Source organism: Colletotrichum godetiae, assembly GCF_030913485.1.
Source record: "Colletotrichum godetiae strain CBS 193.32 chromosome Unknown BDP55scaffold_2, whole genome shotgun sequence".
NCBI classification, from domain to species: domain Eukaryota; kingdom Fungi; phylum Ascomycota; class Sordariomycetes; order Glomerellales; family Glomerellaceae; genus Colletotrichum; species Colletotrichum godetiae.
Genome location: NW_026851250.1, coordinates 1,323,263 through 1,339,400, shown reverse-complemented (window position 1 = coordinate 1,339,400; position 16,138 = coordinate 1,323,263). Strand labels below are relative to the sequence as shown.

The 16,138-nt window shown below is 53.1% G+C and overlaps 5 protein-coding genes across 5 annotated transcripts; 3 read left to right on the top strand and 2 right to left on the bottom strand.

The window, feature by feature from the left end:
- Nucleotides 1-1,045: 1,045 nt before the first annotated feature.
- BDP55DRAFT_540274 (carbon-nitrogen hydrolase) lies at nt 1,046-2,038 on the top strand (the record flags this gene model as incomplete). Its single annotated transcript, XM_060568105.1, has 1 exon — nt 1,046-2,038. The coding sequence occupies one exon, from the start codon at nt 1,046-1,048 to the stop codon at nt 2,036-2,038; it is 993 nt and encodes a 330-aa protein (XP_060436313.1).
- A 2,202-nt stretch (nt 2,039-4,240) lies between these two features.
- Nucleotides 4,241-6,458, bottom strand: BDP55DRAFT_643382 (uncharacterized protein). The gene is made up of 5 exons (XM_060573503.1): nt 6,070-6,458; nt 5,896-6,012; nt 4,708-5,832; nt 4,516-4,645; nt 4,241-4,461 (listed from the first exon to the last, which is right to left on the bottom strand). The coding sequence occupies exons 1-5, from the start codon at nt 6,246-6,248 to the stop codon at nt 4,402-4,404; spliced, it is 1,611 nt and encodes a 536-aa protein (XP_060436312.1). The 5' UTR covers nt 6,249-6,458; the 3' UTR covers nt 4,241-4,401.
- A 2,260-nt stretch (nt 6,459-8,718) lies between these two features.
- On the top strand, nt 8,719-10,361 carry BDP55DRAFT_689555 (cytochrome P450; the record flags this gene model as incomplete). The annotated part of the gene is made up of 5 exons (XM_060576754.1): nt 8,719-9,006; nt 9,098-9,679; nt 9,740-9,896; nt 9,927-10,246; nt 10,302-10,361. 5 exons carry the CDS (start codon nt 8,719-8,721, stop codon nt 10,359-10,361), a joined length of 1,407 nt encoding a protein of 468 aa, XP_060436311.1.
- A 1,078-nt stretch (nt 10,362-11,439) lies between these two features.
- BDP55DRAFT_723070 (Alpha/Beta hydrolase protein) lies at nt 11,440-12,654 on the bottom strand (the record flags this gene model as incomplete). The annotated part of the gene is made up of 1 exon (XM_060578694.1): nt 11,440-12,654. One exon carries the CDS (start codon nt 12,652-12,654, stop codon nt 11,440-11,442), a length of 1,215 nt encoding a protein of 404 aa, XP_060436310.1.
- A 1,339-nt stretch (nt 12,655-13,993) lies between these two features.
- On the top strand, nt 13,994-15,656 carry BDP55DRAFT_763402 (eukaryotic aspartyl protease; the record flags this gene model as incomplete). Its single annotated transcript, XM_060580905.1, has 3 exons — nt 13,994-14,516; nt 14,579-15,252; nt 15,314-15,656. 3 exons carry the CDS (start codon nt 13,994-13,996, stop codon nt 15,356-15,358), a joined length of 1,242 nt encoding a protein of 413 aa, XP_060436309.1. The 3' UTR covers nt 15,359-15,656.
- Between the last annotated feature and the right edge of the window lie 482 nt (nt 15,657-16,138).

Sequence of the window (16,138 nt, the reverse complement as noted above, 5' to 3'; positions counted from 1 at the left end):
AGTAGTCACCGATGTTTCTGCCTCTTGTTTTTTTCGCATTCGACCAGCAGTGGTCACCAAAAGTCGCCGGTGGCAGGGAAGCGTTGGACGGCCGATCGGCGATATTGAAGCTACCGAGTGCCTGGGCCCTTTTGCTGGTGTGTTGATGATCTGCAATGTGCAAATGTGGACTAAATCGCACTGAGTCTTGGATATAGCTGGGTGAGGTTGTTCAGTTTACGTGCCACGGCATGGTTCAGCCGGTTCCCGTAGCGCTGAGCTCTGGGTCATTTGGGTTTACTTGTTTGATCTCTGTTGTTCCCTAGCCTACCACGTACATGCCTGAACGTACTTGGCCCAGGAACCCACAGATGTGAGGGCTTTCTTCACCGAGGGGGGGGGGGGGGGGGGGGGGGCAGTAGGCATGACGATGGGATCTCGGTGTCGTATTTTTCAGGATAGGTGGGAGTGGTGGCATGAATCTATCGTAGTTGACGAGGTCTGCTGTGCTTCAAGGTGACTTACTCCTGTTTCTTCAACATTGTCACAAATACCAAAAATGGCGTTGAAATTTTGGAGGACCTTGGCCGTATATTTACTCCTTCAAATATTGGGGTACTGTATAGACCGAAAAGCGTGATGCCGAACAAGTATCCTTCTTGATCACGGAGTAAGGAATGTCCAAGGAGAAAACGACAGTGATTAGCGGCGGTTCGACGCGGGGGAGAGTAAAGGCCGATCGGAGCCGGGCCGAACCAGCTGAATTTCCCGATGATGGATCGGACAATTCGGGACCATAGACGGCCATCTCGCACTGTAGACTTCTGCCGCAACTGTCATTGACAAGCACAGTACGAAATGCCGTCATTAGCCGAATCTCAGCGATGAGCTCCGACCGCGAAGTCCGTCACGGCAGCTACCCCGCCGTTATCGTTCCTCCCAGCCCACCACCACCGCGCCGCACCCAACGTCACTCGCAAGTCGCATATCCCCCCCCCCCCCCCCCTCCTCCGCCCGCTCGCCGCTTCGGAAAGCCCTCACAAAACCTTCCTTTTGCAGACATACAATGCGCCTCGCCCTCCGCACCTTCCGCACCCTAACATCAACAATCACCAACCCCTCCGCGCACCGCCTCGTCCCCTTTCGCAACTTCCGCAACATGTCGTCGTCCTCCCTCCCGTCCCCGCTGCTCAAGAAGCCCGTCAATCTCGCCTGCATCCAACTCGCCTCGGGCACCGACAAGGCCGCCAACCTCGCCAACGCCCGCGCCAAAGTCCTCGAAGCCAGTGCCGCGGGCGCCAAGATCGTCGTTTTGCCCGAGTGCTTCAACTCGCCCTACGGATGCGACTACTTCCCCAAATACGCCGAGACGCTGCTCCCGTCGCCGCCCACGGAGGAACAGAGCCCCAGCTTCCACGCGCTGGCGGCCATGGCGACTGAGAGCGGGACGTATCTTGTCGGTGGCTCCGTTCCGGAGCTGGATGCTGAGACGGGGAAATTTTACAACACGAGTTTGATCTTTTCGCCCGAGGGAAAGCTGTTGGCGACGCATCGCAAGGTGCATTTGTTCGATATCGATATTCCGGGCAAGATTACCTTCAAGGAGAGCGAGGTCTTGAGCCCGGGCGATCAGGTCACGGTCGTGGATCTGCCAGAGTACGGACGTATTTCGGTGGCCATCTGCTACGACGTGCGGTTCCCCGAGCTGGCGGCCATCGCCGCGCGCAGGGGGTGTTTCGCGCTCGTGTACCCCGGCGCGTTCAACCTGACGACCGGGCCGATGCACTGGCGCCTGCTGGGCCAGGGAAGGGCGGTGGATAACCAGATTTACGTGGCCATGTGTAGCCCTGCGCGGGACATGGGCGCGACGTACCATGCGTGGGGACACTCGCTGATTATCGATCCGATGGCGAACGTGCTTGTTGAGGCGGAGGAAGGGGAGGGGACCGTTGTGTGGGAGTTGGAGAATGGGAAGATTGAGGAGGCGAGGCGGAATATCCCTATTAATACGCAGAGGAGGTTTGATGTGTATCCTGATGTTAGTCAGGGAAAGGTTTGAAGATGATGATGTGGAACAGATGAGCTTTATTCGATGTAAGAGAGTTTGTGGGAGAAGAGGGGGGTGTTGAGCAAACTGGTGAAGCGGATTGGGTGCATATAGAAGGGGTTCGAGAGGTGTCGGCTCCATGTATACCATCGTGGCGCACACAAAAACGCTTGAGTGGGTGGGAAGAGGTCAGATTAGGGGCCGAGTGCAACTATCATATTTGCCTTCTAATTTAAAGATAATCCTTTGGGGGGTGTCATGGTGATTGAGGAGTTCGTCGATGGATGATCACCTAAAGCTTCATTCAAGTATGCCTTGAGAGATCGAGAGCTACCTACGGTTATGGAAGCAGGTGACCACAATTTGTCTTTCACACATGTAGGTTCAGTTCTCGCTGAGGAGCAACCATGGTCCGGACATGTCCATCGTCAATTAGATATCAGGGATAGTCACACGGGCATAGATTCTTTCTGTTATCTTTGCCCAACACACAGGAACAGAGGAACAGCAAGGATCACTCGCCATCCAGGCTGAAATGCCAAAGTCAACAACAGACCGTCAGACATCGACTTTGGCTTACCAGAAAAGACAGACGAACCTTGGTCTTCGGTATATAAGGGGTTTCCGCCAATTTATGAGCAGCACTCATGGCAGGCTAGAAGTAATGCATCATTTGCTGACGTGGTTGAGAGCAGCCATGTTGGTTGTTCGTGGCCGGCGAAGTGGTGTATTTCCTCATTGTTTAAAGTCGAAATGAAGGCACAACATGCACCGTCATCGAAAAGAATCCAAAAAAGTCATCTAGTTCACCTCTTCAAAGCCGTCTGAACCCTCGTCTTACACTCATAACACAAACTCGCCCCATTCACCCGCGCAATCGCCGCCTCATGCGGCATCAACGTCGCCATCTTGGCCTGGAACGCAATCGACGCCGCCACCACAAACTCACTCGGCAACTGGCCCGCCAACCTCTCCCACGAAGCCGGCGAACAATTCTGCACAAACAGCTCCCTCAACCTCTCCAACAAGGCCTCGACGTCATCGTCCCGTCGGTGAAGGCTCTCCAGCGCAACATAGCCGTTGGCGAAGTTGAAGACCCACCACTCGGCGCAGTGCGCGTCCCCGAGTTTCGTGGCCCCGACGTCGAGCGTCTCCCGGATGGCGGTGGAGACCTTGCCCAGCAAGAGATCGTCGTGGAAGCGGTCGCAGAGGGACCACATGTCGACGAGCTCCGTCAGGTCGTGCGGGGTGTGCATATCGCAGGGCTTGAGGGAGAAGGGGGAGACTTCGTAGTAGGCGTCCTCGGCGTGGTCTGCCGCGTTGCGGCGGCAGCGTTTGACGCGCTGGGCGGTGAGGCGGGTGAAGTAGCATAGCTTTACGTATGTGCCGAGTGTCAGCGGGTTGATGCTGATGTTGGCGGTGTCGGCGTCGCCGTCGTCTGCGGCGTCGGTGTCGTTGAGGTCGATTGTGTTTGTGTGGGACTCGGCAAAGGGCCCGTCGAGGCAGCGTTGAAAGTACTTTGAGGACTCGACTAGGAGGGACTTGTGTATTGCAAAGGATTGATCCGAGGTCTTGAGCCAGATTATGGTCTGGGGTTGCCTTGTTCTTGGGGTCAGCGGGAAACATGGTTAGAATGAGGTGTGAATTCTGCTACTGAGACTGAAACGGCCTTGTCAAATGCAGAGAGTCTCGACTTTAAGAACTCCTTTGAAATTGAACGGAAATGCAATTAGACACTAGAAATAATCAATTCGGTGAGCAGGCGTCGGATGAGAAAGACAAAAGACAGCCTGAATTTCAAAAGTGCCTGAGCTTCTCAGTCAAAGGCGATTTCGAACAAGTCGCGATGGTGCTAAGGCTTCACCCGGAACAACTCAACAGCACACTCATCAAAATTGCATTTCAAGTCAAATCGGCCTGTTGCTCAGTCACGTACCTCAAGAGACACCCCGCATCGCTCAGTTCATCGGGTCTTGGCGCTCCTCGATCAAGTGTGGTATTCATGGTGCATATGTTCCTACAGGTACGTCTGTATACTCGAGATCAAGATACAAATGTGAAAGGGGAGGAAGGAGGAAAGATGAAAAAAGCCAATTCAAAGTGACGGACATTGCACGGTCGACCCCGCGCGGGATACGGCCTCGGTAAGAAGCTTCTTCAACTCATCTGATGTTCGGGGACCCAATCGGGTGGACTATCTTGACTCAATCATACGCGGGTGAAGGGAGGATATTTCAGCTTAATTACATTTCCATCGACGGGATCTTCTCGCTCTACAGCTGCATTACAGCTTGTTCATCAAGCACGCTATGTTCTGACGTCACTGTCATACGGTTCTTCGGCAACCTTGCACCGTGCTCTGTCTTTACCTTTATCTACAGACAGCTGTCGCCAGTCACTGTTTGGTTTGAGTATAGAGCTTTGATGCTCAGAGGCTGAGTCCTTCGTTAGTCGATGCGTCCAGTTTATCTGGAAGTTGATATACTCACGTTGGTGAAGAAGCCCTGAGGATCGTACTTGGACTTGATTTGGGACAGCTTTGCGACGTTGGCGCCATAGTACGAATCGAGCGGAGGGGTGGAGATCGTATCGTCCATGTAGCCCGAGTAGCTTGCCATTCTATCGCTCTGGTCAGTCACATTGTCTTCCAGCCCGAAACATATCAAGAACAGAAGACTTACCCAACCAGTGGACGAAGATAATCCTCCAGATCCTTGAACCACTTCACATAGCCAGCATGGACCTTCTCGTCCGCGGAACTGGACACAATGAACTCCATGTGCGAATACGCCTGCTCGCGCCACGCAAACGCCGCATCACCCGCGACCGAAATGTTCCATGCATGCCACTCAATCCAGCCCTGCGCCGCGTCGTCAAGCTCATCAATGCGCGCAATGGCGTTCCTCATCGTATCATCCGCGAGCAGCTTGTCCTTCTGTACCATGAAGGATTTTGATAGGCGGATGAAGCGCGCCCAGGATTGCGCGGGAGGTAGTTCTGGCGCCTTGGTCGTCTCGTTGTAGGTGAAGTTTGCAAACCCGGGAATCTGGACAAACGGCTGCTGGATCGTGTTGACGACAAACGGCGCGACTTGCGCGACGGCCTCATCCGCGCCACATTCATTAACGCCATAGCCAAAGAGCCGGGCGTTGATGGTGTTGCACCCGCCCGAGATATACGCCGCCGGCTTGCCAATGTCCAGGAGCCCGGAGGCGTTCACCATGCCCTGCAGCTTGTCGAGGGTGCAGCCGTAGCACCACCCAATCACGTCAGTCCGGTTCTTGTATAAGTTCACCTGCGAGCTGAGGGCGCTGTCCGCGCGAGGTGCCCACTCGTGGAACGTCTTTGCAATGTCGAACCTCGTGTCGGAGCCGTTCCATTGCAGGTACACCATGGCGGAGCGGGGGAACTCGTACATGCGCAGCGTCCACTCGATCACGATGCCGTAGGATCCGCCGCCGCCGCCGCGGATGGCGAAGAATAGGTCCGAGTTCTCTTCGCGAGAGGCCGTTACGACGCAGCCGTCTGACGTGACTACTTTGGCAGACTCGACGTTGTCGACGCCGAGGCCGTTTTGGCGCATCTGCATGTTGAAGCCGCCTGCGGAGAGGAATCCCGAGATGCCGACGGTGGGGCAGATGCCGCCTGTCCAGTCGAGGCCTTGCTGTCCGAGAGCCGTGTATAGGGCGCCAAATCGGATGCCGGCGCCGACGGTGGCGGTCTTCTTGTCTGCGGCGATGTTGACGTAGTCGATGTGGGTGATGTCGATGACGAGGGCATCTTGGAGGGCGGAGTATCCGAGGAAGCTGTGCAAAGTAAGTCATTGTTGAAACTTCCAAGGATAGGTAGGTTTGGACATGATTGCTTACTGGTGACCGCCGGTTCTGGGGACTGCTTTGATACCATTTGTCTTTGCGCATTGTATCAAGGGGGCAACTTCATACGGCTTCTCTGCATAAGCAATCAACACAGGCATCTGTGTAAACCTGTTGATTTTAGGTCAGTGTTGAGTCCGGAATATGGAAGCAGAATACCGTTCTCACTGGATTGCCTCTCCGATTCTCGCATCGTGGTATGTGGGATCAGTCGGTGTCACGATACGCAGAGCCGCATTCCCTCCAAAGACCTCCTCCACACATGATTTGAGAGCGTCTCTCTTGATTCGAGGTGCAGCAAGGACTGCCTGCGCAGACAGCGCAGCGATGAGAAGTGACAGCTGCATGGCGAGGAGGTATGGCGGATTGGCTGATTCGTTGACGACGAGGATGGTCTGTGGTTGCAAGATGGCCAGGAAGGATGTCTTCCGGAAGGTCGCGGGTGATTGTTAAATACATTACGGCGATGATATTTTGGCCTCCTCCTTCCCCTGCTTCGCCAAAGACAAATCGAGAAAATGTACAGCCTTCTTTCCTCCGTCTTGGTCCCAGATTGGGAAAAGTATGATACGAAGCACAATCGGTCGATAGTCAAACGACTCGCCAAGGGCCAGGTTAGCGAAATGGAGTCCCAAGAACAAAGTCCGGCTTGGGTGAGAGTGGCTGAGATATGCTGAATGCTGTTACCTGGGCCTCTCCGCTAGGGGACGGATGAGAGCCCCGGGGTGGATCCGGCAGCAACGGCCGGCAATAAGACGTGATTGGCTGAGAAGGCACAGCCTCCGTCCGAGTCAACACGGAAGACTCCGGAGAACATCGGAAGTACGGTATGTAAAAGAACAGCTAAAGCTCTTGAAATGACTTGGCTATTGATTCCCGTGATTTTCTTCCATTGGCTTGGAAATAGGCGAAGTTAGCTTGAGCGATCAACCGCAAATTCAGCATTTCGGTGATTTGCCCCCTGTATTAGCGTGGAAAGATACTAGACAACACAACAAGATCGCATCAATATTAGCCTTCTTTTCGCGGCGGCTCTTCAATAATACAGAGAAATAGACTAGAGACGACGATACGGGAAAAAAGAAAAACTGGACAGAAGAGCGGACTGGCAGTATCTAAGTAGGCTTCCTACTCCAGACAAGCACATGGGAAGGCTCCTTGATCTGAGTATAGAGCGTTCCGCGACCCGTGAAACTAATCATGGCAAGCATCAAGTTTCAATTAAAAAATTTACATTTTTGCCATGAGATAGACCTTGAAATTTGCAAAGTCCTTAACTTATGTCCAGAGCACTGGTCCTACCAGTGGGACTTTTACACGAGTCTACCAACAGCGCGTGCGTTCAGGTGGCCCTTCAGCCGTAGCACGAAACGAAAGCCTATGATAGTCATTTTCAAAGTAAGCCATGGACGGCGAGAGTCAAAACATGGAGTTTGCCTCAGTTGGATCGTCGATGTGGGCAAAGATAGCTGTTGCCAAGGAGTCGGGTGTCGAGACGTGGTGATGCTGAGGGATGGGCCAGGACTGGAGGGTTTATGGTGGAGGACGTTTTCTGGATCGGTCTTCATCTTCGAAAGAAAAGAAATACTTTCACCCGCCAAGACTGTCACGCGACATGAACAGGAGAGTATTAGGTCTACAACCAGTTTGCGTTTATTTACGGCACAGCAATCCACCAGGACATTCGGAGAGGGCAGTGCATGACGCACGTCACCGGGAAGCGACGGTGAAATAAAGTGAAACCTCGTTCTGGGAGACGCTCCAGAAGGTCTGAGTGTAGTGTTTGTTAGAAATTTCAACCGCAAACTCCATGGATCCAAAGAGAGAGCCGGTTGTCAGGATGTGAAGGAGACGACATACGAGATACAACCCACTAGCATGTTTACCTCCGGCGAAGCTAAGCTCTCATAGAGCTTCCGGCGGAGTTCTATTGTAGATATCTGTACAGAATCTCAAAAGATCCTCTGCTTCAAGTGATCGACAATACGCTAACAGCATGGCTACTTTGGAATCGAGATGTCCAACGCGCAAGCGGACCTTGGCCGCACAGCCATGGCTATCCAAGCCCTCTCCGTCGTCCGAACTCCATGGCAGAGAGGCTCAATTTCGAATAACCCATAATTCAGAGTGATTCCGTTAAGTAAGGCTTTGCCCATGCTCTGATCAAGGATCAGCGGAGCCAGGCGCTCGCGATCTCCGACGGGCTGAAGCATGTCGAGGAGGAAAGAATGGGAGTTACATCTGACTGCTCCCGGGAATCCTTAAGCTGAAATAGGCATGCACAGGATCTTGAGGTCACGGGATTTTGACATTGATGCATTGGAAACGTTAGTACATTCAAGATATGAGCCACCTCAAGCCACAGTTTCGATGGAACGGCTCATACCCCAGATCGACGAGGCTAAATCATCCCTTGAACCCAACACCTGGACATCACCGCATTCCGAGGCCTTTCGGAGGGACGTCTTGTTTACCCACCGGAGCAAGAAAACCGTCCTCCACCGACAAGTCAACATTGCTTTTGGCGGTCTCGGCTACGCCATAGAGTTGATCTCAACATCCAGGGCCAAGGTGGTTGTTGTTTTGTTGTTGTCTCGTTGGCTTCGGACGGACCTCCGCCGTCGGATAGCATCCAGTATTCAACGTGGAGATTGATATCTTGGTGGACATAAGAAATACTCACGCCCTCCGGATCAGTTTCTTGGATGATTCCGCAAAGATTCTGTTGTTTTCTCACTTCGAGTGTATCCGCGAGCCTGTCGGGCTTATACACCAGTCACGCTCATTTCTTCGCCGCTTCAATCATCTCCCGGAATCATGTTGATTATTCCGGCACTACTTGCAGCAGTGATACTGTTAGCAAGATGGTATTTCAAGTCTAACAAGATCCCCGCTTACAAAGGCGAGGGCTTTTTTTCTTTCCTCAGCGACGCCCACAACTACGCAGTCAAGCCCATCTCGCTCATCCGCAAAGCTCAATCACAATGCGGGAACATCTTCTCGATCCAGATCCTGACAGTCCACAATGTCTGGCTTCGCGGAAATGAGCTCAACAAGGCTTATCTCGACATGCCCGAGAAGGCTTGGTCCTTCGGCCACGGAATGGTGAGTCCTCCCCCCTTCCCAGATAAGCCTCCTCAACCCCAGACTTTGAGACATTCAAAATCGAACTTGTCTCAACTCACATGTGATCCAGGGGATATTTCTCAACAAGATCCTCGACCCCGGATACATGGACAACATCAGGGTGATGGTCGGCTCCCTCAGCCGGTACATCAACCGCGCCACGGCGCAGGCACACATGGCTAAGTGCACCGTGGAGGAGACGCACCGGTGCGCACTCGAGTGGACGACCAAGAGTGACGTGGAGCTCTTTGATGGAGTGTCCGAGTTGACGCACAAGGTCATCGTCAGGACGCTGATGGGCGATGACTTTTATGAATCGAGCGGAGAGCTCTTGGACCTTTTGCACGCGATGGAGTCCGACATTGGCAGCATCTGGTCCTTTGTGCTGCCTGACTGGGTGCTTCATCCACCAGCGAGGAGACTGCATCACGCCCGCGAGCGTGTAAAAGAGATCTTTTGGGAAAAGCTGAGCCAGCGACACGTCGCGGTGAAGAATGGTGACCTCGAGACTGACCTGCCGGACTACATCACGCACACGCTGCATGAACAGAGCATGGCGCCTCTGAGGCACTATCTCCCTTCTCATCACACTGTCCTGATGTTTGCTGCTCACACATCCACAGTCGCTGCAATCTCATGGGTAGTTGTCTGCGTACGTACTTGATTTCTCGCTTCATGTGAATGAGCGACAAAACTGACAAACGGCTCGCAGCTTTTACGCCATCCTGATGTCATGGCCGCCGTGAAGAGAGATGCCCGTGAAGGAAACACGGACTCAGCACTCCTCCAGGCTTGCATAAAGGAGACGATGCGGTACTACGCAGGTATGAAATGCCTCCGCCTCGCGATGCAGGAAGTGCCTGTCCCGGGTACGGACATCACCGTACCAAAGGGCTCAGTCGTGTCTATCTCGCCTTACTTGACCCACCACGACCCCGCCAACTATCCGAATCCCGATACCTGGATGCCCGGACGGTGGCTCAACGCCGAGAACAAGCTCGTCAACCTCGAGGAAAAGGACAGCAACGGCGTGAAGAGCATGCTCTTTGGGGGTGGCAGCCACCGATGTCCTGGTGAGAAGATGGCCATGATCATTGTGACGCAGACGTTGACGACGCTGCTGCGATCTTATGATGTTGCATGGGCGTCGCCGGACCAACCTCGGACTGTGGACTTTGAAGGCCTGGATTTTGACAAGGTTGGCTCGCCTTGGCTGAAGGTAGGTCGTCCAATACTCCAAGACTATCTATGTTAACTGACTGACGTCTTATCAGGGAGACTTGAAAGTGAAGGTTTCTAGGAGGAAGTGGCCCGAGATCATGGCGGGCTGTTGAGAACTTTGTGATGCACAGCGTTTGGATGAGTAGAATAATCAACTAATAATGAGCAAGACACATTTGGCAGTGGAAGAATTGAAACTCAACGAGGTTATGATTATTAGACCAGTCTATAAGCCAAAATAACGGTTGCGAATACTATACCATCAAACACGCCTCCCATTTTTGCCTCATTCTCACCGAAGCCCAGTGCTCTCCTTATTGAGCGGATACAACTACAATGTGTGCATAACCAGTCAGGAACTGACGCCCCTGATTTGCTGGCGGGATTTCATACTCTCAGCACTCGTGATCATCAAGCCTGACTGAGCAGAATTGAGTTTCATCACATTTCCGTGTTACACGAATGCAACGTAGTCTAATCTTCTGGAACATTGAGCTGCCTGTCAGCAAAAAATCTCCGTGAAGGAGGAGGCATGCATCCAGATGGGGGCGGAGGCCAGTCCTCTTTCACCCGGAAGAAGCAGGGGTAGGGGAGTTTAAGCGTGTCTCTATACCTCCGCGAGCTTAAGCAATATGTCGGAGAGGGGCACGGAGATTGAGAATGTAAACAAAGATTAAAGTCTTTCTGACGTCAGTTGTTTACTTTCTGCTACCGGCTCCTCCTTTGGATCGAGATTCGCAGTGCCTCGAACAAGCCTTGCTGCGCAGCCGCCAAGCTTTGAATCCCATCAACGGCCCCCGCCGCTCTGGTCTAAGGGGAGATCTATGTTAACGAAGCGCGAAGATAGGGATAACTCTAAGAAAAGTTACTTGCTCCCTGGATCCCTACATGCGCAGTAGTGATGATGGTGTTGAGCGTTGAAAATTGCTTCAGTAAAGAATTTATGTAATTTTGTGAGCTACGAGAGTAAGTGCTTAATATATGTCTAATTTAACGACGCGCCAATACGACTCGACCCGTAGATGCAATGAACTCCAAACTCCGTCAGAAATGCCGCCAATAACACCGTAAATCACATTGCCGTCCATCGCTTCCAATGCACGCGTGCCTAAAAGCACAAACCCCGACAGTAAAAACAAGTAATGAAGCCACCAGGACTTCAACCAGAGAGGGAGTTCCCAAGAACCATGATCATTCCAGACCCTGCAGACACTTTCTGAAAATACCGCTCAGCTCGCCCACGTGCTGGGGCTCAAATGCGCCATCGTGGTCGCCGCTGAAGGGCACCGTCTCAAACTTGGCAAACTTGTCCGCCTCCCAGCACATGGCCTTCTCGCGCATGACGGAGCGGACAAAGATGACGCCCTCGCGCTCTCGCTGAGTTAGGTTGGGGTCGTCGAACGGGTCGGGCTTGCACTTGATGAGGACGGTGTGGAAGTCGGAGACGCCGTCTTTGGGAAGTAGCTGGCCTGGCTCGACGGTCGAGATGAGGCCGAGGCCTTTGTGGATGTGTTTCTTGATCTTTTGCAGAAAGTCGCGTACCTGGTCTGGTTCGTTGTCGTCGTCCAATTCTTCGTATTGGTCCGCGTCTTCATCATTTTCGCTTTCTTCTTCGTCGTCGTGTCTGGTGACCTCGAGTTCGTGAGCTGCTGTGAGGATCTCGGCGTCGATTTGATCCTCCGTGGCTGTAGGAAAGTCTTCCAGCATTCGGTTCTGCTCGGGGCAGTATTCTGATCCGGCGTCACTGCTGCATGCGGGTGATCCGGGGGTGCTCGGTGACCAAGCAGGGCTATCGTCTTCGTAATCGCTCGAGGCGCTGCTGGAGTACGAGACCTCCGTCGTAAATGTTCCCCACGTACTCGTTCGGTTCTCACTAGGGGTAAGATAGTCTCCGAACTCGCTCTCGCTGATGACGGGCGACCCGATAGGAGAAGAATCAGAGTCCATGAGTCTGATATCGGCAGCAACGGTCCTGGTGAAGGTGAGGTGGGTGAGGGAGCGGTGATCCTTGGCGCTGGGGAACGAAGGGAAGGTCTCTGGGTTGGCGGAGTCGAGCATGATCACCTTTGTAACCTTTTCTCCTTGATCACGCAGAACCACGGCCATATTCATGGCAATCATACCGCCCATGGACCAGCCTCCTAGCAAGTAAGGCCCCATCGGCTGAATTTCCTTGATCTTATCGACGTAGAGTGCAGCCAGGTCTCGCAAGGTTTCGGGAAATTCGAAGTCATCGCCTCCAGGGCAATGCATAGGGGAGGTGATGCCGTATACTGGCCTCTCATCGTCTTCGCTGAGGGCTTCGAGGCGGAGAAAGGGTAGTGCGAGCCCTGAGATGGCGTGGCACATGAAAAATGGTGTAAGGTGGGAGTCTTCGTCTCCTTGAAGGAGAGTGATAACCTCCATGTTGATAATAGTGATGTGAGAGTACTTATAAGTAATATGATAAGATAAGTAAGAGACGGTACTGTCGTGATAGTAGCGAAAGCAGAGAGTGATTAGTCTTGGCAACAATGCTGGGTTTTGGTGAGTAAAAGTAAGATTTTCTTGGATCTTAATGAGACCGGTCAACCGGCGAGATGCTCACGATAACCTTTGACGACCTGATGCGCCGAGAAGCTTGTTTATGACCTCCTGGAAGCACTTTTCAGCCTCCTCCAAGACCAAGTCTTATATCGAACATTGCAAACTGAATCCGTGATGACAAAAAGTCCGTGATGGCAAAAAGTTGCAGACCGTGATGCAAAGTGGCGATGAAATCTCACGACCGAGATGGCGATGTCAGACTCCAGCCGTCCTGGATCGTGTTCCAGAGAAGATTCATCTCGTAGCCTTGAAGCGTGGAAACGCTCCGATAGCAGCAAAAGATGCTAAGGAGATGGCACGGATGCCCAAAGGACCACTTCCAGGCGCCATCCGCTTCTCCTTTAGACTCACCGGAGGTCCTCCATGGCACACTGGACGACCACGGCGGTGACTAGGAGGGGCAGCGCGTGGCGAGTGACTGATCCGCAGCCGTGGAAACAATAGAAGGCTGTTCCCCAGATGCTCCTTGGTGTCCTGCGTCAACGGCGTTAGCTTTGGCATCGGTCTTCGGGAAACTTCATGAACGCGACGCATGCGACCGTTGACAGCTTGATTGGATCGAGATCCATGGTAAAGGGCCCTGTTTGATATCGTGTGCTACCATGACGACATCGCGACAACAACGGTAGTCTCAAAAGAGACGCGGGCGAGTGTCCGACAGTGAAACCAAGTCCCAGAGTGTCGGGTATGCGGCAACGTTGGTAAAGCCGTTGACATCAATCTTCCATTTCTTCCTTCGTCTTTCCCCTCGATTCTGGCTGTAAAAGTGTCGTTAGGCTCCCCTCACATTCAAAACAAACAGACATGGAGAACCCAGACAAAATGCAAGACGAGTGCTGTCGATCTCACGGAGACCAATTGTGGCTTGGTCACTAGTCACTCCGCAAAAATAAACATCTTGGTCTCCTGAATTGGGCTTTTGCTCACTTACACTGAAGCCTCCGAGGGAGGACGGAAACGGAGGTCAGGGCCACGCTGACATCCAGACTTGCTCGGGAACACCTCCGACAAGAGGAGATGTTTAAGAAGCACGACCTGATCACTGTTTAATGACAGTTCCAAACTCATCAGCTCTACTTTGCCTCACCCATTCCTCATAATAAACCTTCATCCTCCTTCCAAGCACTTGCCCCGAGAATCATCCCGCAACATCGACAAGATGCAACTCTCCAAGTTCGCAGTGCTTCTGCCTCTCTTGGCCGGCTCGACTGAAGCAGGCAAGATGAGGGCTCCTCGCAGTTGGGCCGCCGATCGTTTCGATATGCAACTCACCTGGAACCAGTTCGGGTTCCTCTCCCAGCAGAAGATCGGTAACCCTCCTCAGGAAATCCCCGTCTTTGTAGACTGGACCTGGATCAGCCAGTTCATCCTCTCACCCAAGTGCTACGGAGAAGAGAACGACCCCGCGGCCTGCCTCAACGTGCAGCAGCTCTACTACGACCCGGCCAAGTCGACGTCTCACAGAGACGCATCGAAGCGTTTCCCTAGCCGCACGTGGCTCCCCAACCACTTCTTCTTCTGGGAACCTCTCACCGTCGACTACGCGCAAGATGCTGTTCAGATCGGCCCGGTGACTTCAAACTCCATCATGCAGTTTTCTGACACCAACTTTGATCTCTCTGCCTTCCCGTACCCGTTCACTGGAGTTTTGGGCCTTTCTCCTGTTTTCAAGGGTGACAACGGTACGTGCCCAGGAGGTTTTGATGAAGCCTTCCATAGGCACATTGAACTGACCAGTTCTCAGCTTCTTTCCAATCGTCTTTCTACCAGCAGTGGAAGGCCGGCCAATGGAAGAATCCGACCATCAGCTTCGTCTACTGCTACGAGGAGTCCATGAAGCCCACCTGCGGCGGCAGCGACGGCCTCCAGTCCTTCGGCGGCATCATGGACCAGGTCGTCAAGGACAGCGAGATCTACTGGTACGCAAACTACGTCTTCCCCGACGTCAACACGCTGGCCTTTGAGTATTCCCCGGGTCTCTACAACTACTGGGCCACGCCCCTCGACTCGCTCTGGATCGGCGACGAGCTGCAGCCCACGGAACCCACGTCCAACAGCTCGGGCAAGGCCTCCATCTTCGACCACGCCTCGTACGGGCGCGGCATCCCCCTCACCCCGAACGCGTACGACAAGCTCGTCAACCTCACGTCTGGCCAGCCGCTCACGCTCGAGGACCCCACCATCATCAACAACGGCAACCAGTCCATGTACTCTGTCGACTGCGGAAACGTCGCCTCCTTCCCCACCGTGAGCTACAAATTTGCGGGACACGACAAGGTCTGGACCAACACGCCGAAGCACTACGTCGAGACGCTGCCGGACGGAAGGTGCGCTTTGAACGTGCGCGCCATGGCGACTGGCGACAGGTTTATCGGAAACTTTGGCGAGACATTCTTCAAGGACAAGGTCGCTATCATGGTATGTTTCCCGCAAGGTTGTCTATCAGTGACGATGCCCGCCATACTAACGGCTTCTCCAGAACTTTGAGACTCTTCAGGTCGGTATCGCTGAGATCCAGTGGTAGGAAATCCACTCTTTGTCACGTTCGACTGCTCGTGGGATTGACGAAGCCAGGCCCTCGGCATAGGGTACTCCTGAAGGCCCGTGGACCCCCCGGCAAGGAATGAATCGAAGGCTCGATTCTAGTGTGCAAGTTGAGTACTAGTAAGCATATCTGTGGAGCAACGGCATAGAATATCCGGATTGGTAGACGTAGAATTCAATAATACTCAGAAGCGTGTTGATCTTTTCACGATATGTTGGTCGTATCTTCAAGGATTGATCGTGCAGGTGGGAACTACAGTGAATCTGGGTAACTTATGGTGGCTTGAGGGAGATCTCTGCTCAAAGCGGCTCAGATGCTCACTCAAGAAGCGAGCAGGCACCAACTGTTTCTATTTTCAGAACTGCCGGATCCATGTGGGAATTTGTCCGGAAATAGTGGATCTCGGCCCGGCCCCGAACGGGAGTCGCCTCAATGAGCTATCTTCCCTCCTCCTCAAATTAAATTTCCGACCTCTTCGAAAGCCTCAAAGCCCAAATTAAATGAGAATTCTCGTTGTCGAATCACGACCCCTCAATGGCTTTCCGCCGAATGTCCAGCCACCGTGCCGCTTGTTGAAGCACCGCCTCATCCTAACGCCTCTATAACCACGAAAAGCCACAGCGCTAAGTAAACTTTACAGGCTATCTTGGAAAGAGTGATAGTTTGGCATATACATAGTCATGGGAAGTAGTCTACTATCGTAGCGCAAGAGGTGGGCTGAAACTGCGACTGGAAGGCATATGTGATACCTGAAAACCC